At 31.4% G+C, this 12516-nt stretch overlaps 1 protein-coding gene across 1 annotated transcript in view; it reads right to left on the bottom strand.

Moving 5' to 3' along the window:
• The window catches only part of LOC128855920 (uncharacterized), a 45663-nt gene extending 33604 nt beyond the window's left edge, over nt 1–12059 (bottom strand). The window contains exon 1 of the mRNA XM_054091165.1: nt 11915–12059. Within this exon, the coding sequence (XP_053947140.1) occupies nt 11915–12009 (95 nt within the window). The 5' untranslated portion in view covers nt 12010–12059. The remainder of the gene's footprint in view (nt 1–11914) is intronic.
• Nucleotides 12060–12516: the final 457 nt, after the last annotated feature.

The raw sequence follows: 12516 nt of genomic DNA, 5'->3' as shown, positions 1-12516 counted from the left end.
TGTTGCTTTCTGTTGCTTGATAGCTCCGCTGTGCCTTTTTTTCTCGCTTAAGTATTTCTATTCCTATTCAGCGGTATTGCTCACTTGGCCCCTGTGGCTCTGCCCTGCATTCACGCCGCTATCAAATACTATGAAGTTGTCATCCACATCAACCGATGAAGTAATGAATTTGTCGTTACTTGTTTTTTATTACCTTTTTGTGGTTGTGTGCTCCTCCTCAGGTGATTGCTTGCGGTTGGTCATGATTCAAATTACGTTAATAGTTATTCAGGTTGGAATTTATGAATGTATGAGTAAATGTATGTATGTTTGCTCGTAATTGTTAAAATATACACTAAACAGTTTTTTTAAGGGTGTGAATGTCACTAATGGCTTAAACGAATTTTTAGACTTACATTAAAGAGCCAAAAAAAGGAAAGAATTTATTATTACTTATATGAATATTTAAGAATGTAGGCTGGCTACGTTCGATAAGATGTCAGTATGAGTAGTGCCAGTATGTCTCAATTTGGGTATTACATAAATGCTAATAATATTTGAGGAGTGTCGAAGTGGAGACGTTTTAAGGCATCATTTTGCATTTAATTTAATGACTTCATTAGGCGACGTGAATCATAATTGGCACATATGTGCATGACTCATACATACATACATACATATTGTTGTATTCTTGCCTAATAGAAATGTATTGTATTTTGCTTGTAATGTACAGTACCTGGCCATTGAATTATGACCGATGTCATTTTTTCTGAAAACTTCAAATATCAGGTAAAATGTTCAATCTAAATTAGGCTTTTCCAAATAAAAAAGGGTATTAAGGGGTTTTTAACCTGTTCTTAGGTGTTTTTAAGAATTTCCGGTAAATTGGCCTGCTACGAATAGAAAACGATCAGTTTTTTTGAAGAGCATAAAAAAACTAATTGAGATCGTCTAAAAAGTGAAAAAATTTAATAGTTAATATTCATATGTATATCTAAAATATAACAACAGTAAGTTCAATATATACATTTCTTTTGAATTTGACCAGTTTTTTTAGGAAAATGGGCCGAAAGTCGGATTTGACATTGGGAAAAATGCAACAAATTGCCGTTCTTTTGAAAACCAAAAACCTACAGGGTTTGATTGAAAAGTAATGAGCCTTATTTTTTTTAAGCAGTTTTATTAAACCTTCTGGCTTATACAACCAATATTCTTCAAAATAGGACCCTTGAGCGTCAATACACCGCTGGTAGCGGTCCTTCCACTGCAGGAAACATTTTTTAAACTCATCCGCCGGAATCGCGTTCCATTCGGCTGTCACAGTTTTATGAATCGCCTCGATGGAGTCGAAACGCCTCCCCTTCAGCTTTCTTTTCAGGCGGGGGAACAAGAAGAAGTCCGGTCTGGGCTGTAGGGAGGGTGGAGAAGCACCGGAACCCCCATCTTGGCCAATGCAGAGGAAGGCGGTGTGCGCCGGCGCATTGTCGTGATGAAGGGTCTAATTGTTGACGAGGTCGGGCCAAACCCGGGCAACGCGGTTTTTCAGCCGAAGGAGCACTTCTTTGTAAAATGCCGCGTTTACAATGCTTCCTGGAAGTACGAACTCCTTGCGGACGATGCCTCGAGAGTCGAAAAAGATTGATCGAGTAACGTTGCTCTAACGATCGCTGCATTTCGCCACTGGAAAATCCTAATACACTTTTAAAACAGCTTTCACGCGCGGAGCGATGTTGACTCCACCGCTGTTGCCAGCGAGCTGGGGCCGGTTTCTAGTGGAAGGGGAAGGTCCAACGATCATTTTCCCCCACCAGCCGATTCGGTTTATCGCTTGGCAGACGCTCCGCGCGGGAAGGCTCATTACTTTTCAATCAAACCCTGTAAGCTATGTAGGCATAGCAAGAACCGTTGGATTATCCAAGGCGTCTGTGGTAAATGTTGCCAAAAAGTGGAAAAATACCAACAATGTTTTAGCGGTAACTTCAAACAATCGCCAAAATTGTCGCCGAGAACGCATCACCTCAACCAAGCAGAATCGCAAAATCGTCCCATCAGTTCTCTGGAACAGAAATGCTTCAAGTTGGATGATTTTAAGAGAGGTTCAGGAGTCTGGAGTAAATATTTCCGAAAGAACGTTACGACGACGCTTATACGAAAAGGGAATTTTTTGCAGACAAGCTGCAAAAAAGCCAAAACTGAAACCGTGTATGCGAAATCGGCGGAAACTTTGGGCATAACTTCACAGAGACTTCAACGCTGAATATTGGAAAAAAGTAAGTTTAAAAAAATATGTTTCCCCTTTGTCAAAAAGCAGTAAGAATATGTGAATATTCACACTTTTGTGGTTTTGTTTTTCTTCTTACAAATCATCTGCAGCGATGAATGCCAATAGAATCACAAAAACAGCAAATTTTGTTCGCAGAAGAGCCGAAGAACGACATTCTAAAGATTGTGTGCTTCCAAGGGTCAAACATCCCCCATTGTTATGGTTTCGGGCTGCACAACCTAAGAAGGACCAGGTCCGCTGCATTTTGTTGAGGGAACAATGCGCTCTGTCCAGTACGTGGACGTGCTGGAAAACGTGTTGCTGCCATATTTAGAAACCCTGAAGTGTCCGAGAGACGAAAACACCTTTATGCAAGATGCAGCTCCATGTCACACATCCAAGATGATCATGAATTGTCTGAATTAAATGGAAATAATGGTTTTGCCATGGCCCGGCAATTCACCGGGCCTTAACCCCATCGAAAATTGTTGAGCATACCTCAAATCGGCAGTGTGCCAGCGGAATAATTCCACAATACAAGAGCTTAAGGAAAACATCGAAGATGTGTGTCATGATGACCAAAATCTTAAGATGAAGATAACACAGTGCGTAACCAGTATGCCTCAACGAATTGCGGCCGTCTTAACAGCAAGAGGAGGAGCCACGAAATATTAATTTAAAATAAATATTTTTAACGCAAAAATGACAAGAAACTTTTAATAAAAATAAATATGTATACTTCTGTAAATGCTTTAAAACCGTTTGCTTTTTATTCGCTCTCAAAGCCATAAATATGTAATTTTTATCATCGGTCATAATTCAATGGTCAGGTACTGTAAAAATATGTTCTCTACAACATAACAAAAAATATAGTAAAATAAGTAAAATTACTGTGCGCTTATAATCATGTAACGGGGTGTATTTCAAGTTGCCAAGAAACGTGGAGAATTCTCACTCTATTTACACCAGTGAATTTTCTCTAAGAATCATAATTTAGTCCTCACTCAATAACTGATGCTAGATTTTATTAAATACGGTTTTTTATAAGTGCATTAACCTCCGTCTTCCGGGTGCACCTTGGACGTCTGAGTAATATTTATGTATTTGTTCTTTGTAAAAGTAATTAAATTTAATAGGCAAATCATTTTTATTCATTTTTTTCATGCCATTGCCCTATCGAAGTACAAAAATCTTACTTCCCCGATGTGGATTTTAATTGCAGTAGAAAATTAAATTTATGCGCTCATAAATTTGAATGTAAATCGCTTTCTTGTTAATCTGCAGATTTATGTTTTTTATATTTTTATTAACGGTATATTTCTTATTTTCACATGGATACGAATTTCTTTGTTCAATGGCATTTCCGCACAATTCTTAAATAGCAAAGAAACAAGTGGATTTATGTAAGTTTCGATATTTTTTTTTTGTTTCACTAAAAAAAAACAATTTTATTTTTATTTTTTTATAATCTGGCAATGTTACACAATGCCAGCCAAGGCATTTTTATGATAGCGAAATAGCACTGTTTGGAGATCATTAAAAATTACGGCCAACATTTTTGCGCACTCCAGTTTTTTTGATGCATTGCTTCACGTAAATATCTCATAAGGCCCAATTAATAGAACTGTTATAATCCATTAAAACTGTGAGCATCAATTTCTTTTTTGACTGAAAACGACGGGGTTTATTCGGTCTTGGTTCCGTCGGAACTCTCCATTCACTCGCCCCATGTCTGGATTGCGTGTCGCACTCACAAGCTCACGTCTCGTCTCCCGCAATGACGCCTTCAATGAATGCTGGGTCGCCTGAGGAAAGTTCAGCATTGGAAATCATGTATTTGGCGATATCAACGCGGTCCCTTTTGAGCATGGAATTCAAGTCGTTTGGGACCAACTTTGCAGTGCGAAAAGTTACTCGAGAGGCGCGAAACAGTACAAAGAGCTTACGAATGAAAACGTATTCATAAATTTTAACCAAAGACTTAATGAAATTCCATACATGCATCTGATAAGAAACCAGCTAAAAAATGGGAGTCCACAAATGGCAACTATGGCTTGAAAAAAAAAGATTAGATACAACTCCCTGCGCTGGTGGCAGTAGTTGTACAGGCCTGAGATGGTAGCTAAAGTATTTTACTTGTTTGTGTAAAGATAAAATATTGAATGAGAAATACAAACTCCCTGCACCCACAATACACACTCTGTAGATGTTACTATCACAAGGAATCCAATAATTTTTTCCTCTTTTCACTTCGCCTTGAGCTATCCGCCTACCTAAGGTAGAAACATTCTTCTGACACACGCACACATTCGGACACAATCCAACATTCATGCTTAAATAAAAAAATACAATAAATAAAATGACTAAAGGATGACAGACAACGGTGTAAGGCGGCAACGTAAATCGCGCACTTCACGGAAGTATCTTCAGCGAAAAAAAAAAAAGCTTTTAGGCACTGAAGGCGTCAAACAAAGCGAAACACCTCTCGAGCGGCTATGAACCTTTGTGTTTCGCTGAGTTAAACGGCTTTACGAGTGCTAGATTGGTGATGGGACTTTTGTTGTGATTTATTTTTTGCATTTCTTTCATATATAAAACTAATTGGCGCGTACCAGAACGAATTGTTTATATTTTTTCCTTTAATTTCTTTCTAACGCAAGAGGTTTTCGCTTAGAGTGGCATGATTGACAGCAATGATGCGCCAAAGACACAAGCCCCCGTAATGTGCGGAACTCTTAGAGAAGATGGAAATAAAAGCAAATCATTTTTATAAAGAAAATTCAAATAAAATAAAAAAGCTCAAATCTAATTTAAAAAAAAAACTAAACAAACTAAAAAAAAAAATAAAAAAAAATAAAAAAAAAAATAATAAAATAAAAAAACAATAAAAAAAACAATAAAAACCACTAACATAGAAACCAAATAATAAAATGAAATAAAGAGAATATAAAAAAAATTATAATACATAAAACAAAGAATTGCGAATGAAATTTTAAAAAATAATAATGGAAAATAATAATTATACTAACAAAAAACCAAATAATAAAAAAATAATAATAAAAAACATAAAACAAAATAATAAAAAAAAATAATAATACTAACAAAAAATAATAATAATAATAAAAAACATAAAACCAAATAATAAAAAATGAAAACAAAATAATGAAAACATGAAATAAAAAAAAAACATTTTACAAAATAAAAAGTAAGTAAAACAAATAAAAAAACCCTAAAATAAAATATTATGAATAAAATAAAGTAAAGTAAAATTATGAAACAGAACACAATACCGAAATAAATATAAAAAAAAAAATATAAGAAAAAACTTTAAATAAAACAAAACAAATATAACAAAAAAATTAAATAAAACCAAAAAGCTTTAGTAAAAAAAATCTATAAAACAAAAAAACATATAACAAAAAACTTTAATAAAACAAAAAAAAAAAAAATAAAACAAAAACGAACAAAAAATACGTTTCAATAAAAAAAGTAAAATAAAATTAAATAAAAAAATAAAATAAAATAAAAACAATTAAATTAAAATAAATAAAATAAAATAATAATACAAAACAAATATAAAATAATATAATTAAAACAAAGTAAAATAGTAAAATTAACCAAACAAAATTAAATTAATCGCACTTAAACAAATCAAATTACATATACAAAAATTTAATTAAATAAAAAACAATTAAAAATTAATCAAATACCAAAAAAAAAATTTAAATAATATAAAAAAATATTAATAAATAAAAACATAAAAATACTAAAATATAAATAATAAAATAAATAAACTAAATAAAAAAATTAAGTAGACGTTCTGTTGCCACGTATCCCAATGATCCCGACAGATATTCCATTCGAATTAAAGTCGAATTAAATATTAAAAGAATTAACTAAAATACACTAAAACTAAATAAAATATTAAAAAATTAAGCAAAATGATTTTTTTTTTAATTTTAATTTAATTAATAATTGCTTTAATAATAAAACCCTAAACTACAAAAAATAAATAGAAATGGAATAAACAAATACGATACAAAATCAAATGAAACAGACTAGAACTAAATAAAAAAATACAAATATTTAAATAAAAAATAATTTGAAAGTAAAAGTAAAGTAACAATAAAATTATATCTAAAAAATTAAATAAAGCCAACATTAATTAAAAATAATAAGTAATTAAATAAAATAAAAAAACTATTATATAAAAAATTATTGTAATTAAATGATAAAGAAATAATAATAAAAATTTAATTATAACAAAGAGATTAAATCATAATTAAATTAAATAAAATGATAAACAATAAACAAAATAAAACCAATGTAGAATAAAGCAAGTAAAAATAAAATAAATTAAAACAAAAATCTACTAAAAAATATAGTGATGCACATCAAACTAAAATTGATATTTCAAAAAATTAATTAAATGAAAAAATCGTGAAATAATAAAAAATTATTTAAAATATACAATATTAACAATAAAATTAAATTAAAAAATTTAAATAAAACAAAAAATATAAAATAAAAAAATTTACTTCAATTAAATTTTATTATAAAATACCAAAAACTTAAATGTAACAAAAAAATTTAATTATAATTGCATTCAAAATTAATTAGGTAATAAGCAATAAACTAAATAAAGTAAATACATTTAGAAAAAAAATAAAATGAAGTAAAATAAATTAAATTACACAAAAAAAATATAAGGAAATAAATTTCAATAAATAAAAAAATTAATTAAATAAAAAGATACACCATAAAAGAAAACAATAAATAAACAACCCAACAATTTCTTTGACTCTAGTAAATTTTTCTTCGCATTCTCTACAATTCCAACAATTAATTAAAACATGCAAATAAATCAAAATGAATTTGATAGTGCATGAGAAGCAACAATGACTATTAGAAAATAGTTGTCAAATAGGAATTATTACAATTAGATTTGAAGGAATGCAGCAGTGGCACTCACCTGCCAGCCAGGAATGTATCGTTTCCACATCAAAAACCAACAACAACTAGTGTGCTTACACACTTGTGCAATGAGTTCTAACTGTTCAAGCAGAAGCGGCTAAGTGAGTGGTGAGATTGGATTGTCGTCAGGCGAGCATGCGAGCGTTCTATGATTGTATGTATGTGTGTATACATAAAGCATAAGCACGAGTACCCGACCACTAACAAGCCACCGAGAAATTGTGCTGCTTTCAATTTACAATTCCCTCTCCCCCCTTAATGCACCGGCAAAAGAACCGGGCGCTCTTGCTAGCACAACAGTAGCGATTCTCTGTCTACTTTACACCGGCTTTTATTCTACACGTATGTTTGAATGAGTGTAAGTTAGTTTTCATTGCATTGCCTGTTATTGCATGTAAGCAGTAATTAATGAGTCGTCTCTTTTTTGTTGTTGGCTCATTACTTACTTTTTTTTTAGGTTATCCGACTGTATACTTGTTAATGATGAGAATTTTTTATACCAAGTGAGATGTTGATTCAAAAAGAAATCAAGTTGAGAGAGGCTGCTCATAGCACAGTTTTTGCAGCAAATATGGCAAATTCATTTCAGCCACTACTTAGTGAATTCTACCATGTCAGAATGTCATTTGATCTGAGTGAGATAGAATTTAAAATAGCGCAAAGATATTAAAACAAAAAAAAATTAAATGTTTGAGAAGTTAATATCGAATTACAGGAAAAGCAACTTAATGGTACAAAAAAAAAATTCTAAAAATTAGGAAATTTGTACTTGAGATCCCAACTACATGCATATGTATGTTTGTATGTAGGTACCAATAACATCATCATGCATTATTTATACATATTTCTCAACTGTGATCTGTGTAACGACTATACTCAAAGATCACAAGGAGGTCAAATAACTTTCTAATCCCTTGGATATCAAGAAAGGCAAGGCAAAAATCCCATTTCAAACTATTTTTAGCTAATTTTTGGTTTTCGACAAATATGGAAACCTTAATTTTTTAACTAATCCATCGACATTGAAAAGGTAATTATTTAAAAATAATTTTTTTTTTTTTAATTTTTTTTTCTAATTTTTTTTTCTATTAATTTTCTTGAGCCATGACATGGCCAATGACACATTTTTTATTTCGTACGAAACCAATTTTTTTTTAACTATTTGAAACTGATCGCATTATTCTCTAATAAAGAATTCCTACTTTGCTAAGGGGGGCGCCAAAAAGAAAAGGTTTACTCCAAACAAATAAGTAATTCTTATTTCTGCGCGGATTTTTCAAGCGACCCTCGTATGTATACATACAGCTACATTGAATGCGAGCGCAAGGCCCAGCAGCAGCAACTACAGTTACAAGTATGACAAGGCGATGAACTGTTTCTGGACAGGACGACAACAAGCTCAGCCACTTGAGTCAATCACTCACAATAACATCGGATAGAAGACAACACGATAGCTCGTAAATACTGAACTATCGCAAATTTTCCAATGTTCCATTTCCTCCAGAACCATAGAGTGGGAGCAGTGGATTCTATCACTGGCGCAAAATCTCCATACGTCTACAAGAGAGGGACCTGGTTGTGTCAATAGACATAAGCCCGGTCCCATCTTGATCAAATGTATACTGGGATCCCAGCCGAGTGGAGGTCAGCCGGTGAAGACCAGCCGAAGGGGAGGAATGTTATAGTATCAGTGAGAGCACACGCCACATACCGCTGCACAGTGTGACTTTTTTCACTTTTAGGATGCCAAAATTAATAACAGCCAAACCAATGAAGCAATTCATTTCAAATTTTGCAGTGTGGTTGCAGATACCTAAATCTGATTTGAGAATAAAAATGGGCGTGATACGCCCACTTTTCCTCCTTGCCCACATATAAGGTAAAATTTCACATAATCATATTTTCTACTTTAAAAGCATTTTCCAGTGCCAATTTAAATACAAATTATTTAGATTTCTTAACTTTAGCTTAGAGGCTTATGACTAATACTTAAAAGATTTCATTCAGCCCCTGGGTACCTTTTTATACTACATTATACTGCTCAATGAAGAAGATAATCACAAATTGTTTCAATGATAAATATGTCACTAATCTTTATTTTATTAATAGTAAGCCAATAAACAGTTTCTAAAGATTAAACATAACAAAACATAAACACTTATTCGAAGGCAATTATTCATAATACTTCTTCCTGGGCCAGCAATGTAATTACATCTTGAGGCAAAGTCCCGCGCTTAGTTTTCGATGGCTTACGTAAGCTGCAAATGTAGGGATCGGATGATATTAGAAGCAATAAATCCTCATTGGTTTGAGTTCGTGAACTCTTCATTGTATACCATTCGCGATAATTTCTGATATCTTTACTTCTCGATTCTTGCGCTTCTTCGGAAAGCTGACCAATAGGAACCATGCATGACGATGAAGACAAACACCGCTCTTTAAATAATATTGCGGAATTTCTCTTACCGTTTGATCTAAGTCCCATTTCTGCCGCCATTAACACTTGTTCGCTATTTGATACTGCTAAAAGACTCTCTGCTTTTCTTTGCTTTGTGCGAAGAGAAGAATCGGAAAACGCCACATGTGGTCTACCTACATTGGATCTAATAGAGGATGAAGTTGATGGCCCAACATCAAGACGGTATTTTCCAAAGTCTTCACTCTTGGAAAACCAACTATAATTACGGGCTAGAACACGGGCCTTAACTCGGCAAGACCCCTCCCACTTTGAAGAAAATTGGTAACACAGTTTTTTTATACGCTCTCATAGCTTTTTAGTATCCGCGTCTCTTCCGATCACCGCAAAAATTTTCTCTAACACCGCATCACGACGCATTTCTTTTGAGCTCCTCAGCCAAATTTCAAAAAGTTCTTTCCGAGGAATCGCCATGAAAACTTCTTTTAAAGCTGTGATAGCAAATTGTAGCAAAATTTTATTCCAGTATCTGAAACACAGAATCCTAAAGGTCGTTTCGCGGTTAAAGAATGGACGGAACTCGATGGACCAATATAAGTTTTTCTCAGTAAAATATCAAAAAAAAAAAATATTAAGCTATGGCCGTTTTAGTGATATTTTACTGAGCGGATTTGTATCGATGGTAAAAACTTTATAATCCTCTTACTTACCCCTGAAGTACAAAATTGTTGAAATTTAATCAGCAAATACTCAATTTTATGAAATTGATACTTATTCGTATTATATCTTTTGACAAACTTCACAGCGATGTTCGGATAATAAATAAAAATTATTCAATTGACGCACCGGCTTGTGTTTGTAAACGGTTATCTTTCTTAAAACTATTGTTTTGATAAATTTTAGGTACACTGTCGTAAAATTTGATCATTTTTACACAACATACCGAAAGAAAATCATTTTAGCAGAACTTTTTTTTTTTAATTTTGGCATCCTAAAACGATAAAAAGTCACAGTGTGCGCTGGTGCGACGGCGCCTGTGATGATGTTTTTGACATTTTGATTTTTACCTCCAACCAAAAAGCAAAGAAAAACGACAAGGTACTAATTCTTTGGAAAAATTGAACTGTGAAGGACCTCCGCTTAGTATTTTGGCAAAAACATGTGCATATATTCATCTTAGAAATAAAAATTGCTTAAAAGCTGTCTACAGTCTACGGTCTCAGCCTCACTGCAAACTTTTAACATATTGCATCATAAATGAAAAAAAAAAAAACTATAAAATTGTGTGCTCCAAAAAATATCATAAAAATGCGATTTCGCGTTTTTTTTTTTGCTTGTATCTTTGTTTTATTTAATTTTTGTTTTCAATTCTTTTTTTCTTTTCTGCTAGTTCTTTTTAAATTTTTTTTTTTTATGTTTATTCATTTTATTTCAATTTTTTTTTATATTTTTTATATTTAAAATTTTTTTTCTTAATTTTTTTTTTATTTAATTTTATTTTACATTTTTAATTTAAATCTTTTTTTTATAATTTAAATTGTTTTGAAATTTTAGTCTAACCTTTGTTTTTAAATTTAATTTAAATCTTTTTTTTTATACAATATTTAATTAATTTTTTTTTTTTTAAGTTAAAAAACTTTTAATTAATTTGATTTAAATTTTATTTCATTTAATTTTTTTTTCTTTTATTCATTTTTTTTCTGGCTTTGTTTTATTTAATTTTTTTTTTTATTTTTTTGTTTTTATTTTTTTTTAGTTTTATTTTCTTGTTTTTTATATTTCTTTCATGTTTTTTTTAAGTTTATTTAAATTTTTTTTATTTAATTTTATTTTACATTTTTAATTAAAATATGTTTTGTATATATTTAATTTTTTAAATTTTTGCTTTTTTGAAATTTTATTTTAACTTTTGTTTTTAAATTAATTTTAAATTTTTTTATATTTAATTTGATTTTTTTGTTTTTTAAGTTTTAAAACATTTAAATCATTTGATTTTAATTTTATTTTATTTGAATTTTTTTTTATTTTACATTTTAATTTTATTTGTTAATTGTTTTTTTTTTTTTTGATTTTGAATTTTTGCGTAAATTTTATTTTAGTTTCATAATACATTAACGAAAGTAGTAAACTTTGAAAACATTGCATAAAGTACGCCTTTCAGTGAGACTTTTAAGAAAGCAAGTATAAACTGTAATTGTTGAGAGGCTCAAAACTTCCTTGCCTCTCTATTATTATTTTTTGTTTATTGTCTACTTTATTTTTTCTACCCAATTCAGACTTACCTTAATATATTCGGGTGGGATAGTTTGTTTAGCAGCTGCACCTCCCTGAGCATATTTGGTCGATTTGCACGTAACTGATTCATCTTCAGCACCATAACCTCACCAGTTGTACGATGAGTGACCTAAAAGTAAAAAAGCAAAATAAATTTTTAATATCTACGCCCTCAAATTGTTTCCAAACTACATTTCTAGTATTTTTTTTTTTTTTGCTTATAGAACAAATAACCAGAAAAGTTAAATTTTCTTACAAAACAATTAACCAGTCACGTCTTATATACGAGTATGTATTTGTATACCATAAACAACAACGAAAAACAGGCATGTGTTGGCGTTAGTCAGCAATGATGAATTGGGTTAATTTTTGTGTGGCAATTTCGCCACAGTGCAAGTACTCCCTATGCGACAGCTGTATTACCAGCTAGAAACCACATTTCGAGTTCAAGTTGCACAGCATAGCAACTGTTGTCTCCACATTTCACTCGACAATGGCCTTTGAAACGATCGCACAGCAGGCATGGACACATTCACTTCCCAACCCAGTTGTGTTTGTTGACGCGACCTCAAAAAATAGGCTGGGTGACAGGCAATGAAAATAAAAAAAA

The sequence above is a fragment of the Anastrepha ludens genome, chromosome 2 (assembly GCF_028408465.1).
Source record: "Anastrepha ludens isolate Willacy chromosome 2, idAnaLude1.1, whole genome shotgun sequence".
NCBI lineage: Eukaryota > Metazoa > Arthropoda > Insecta > Diptera > Tephritidae > Anastrepha > Anastrepha ludens.
This window is presented reverse-complemented; position numbering and strand designations above follow the sequence as displayed.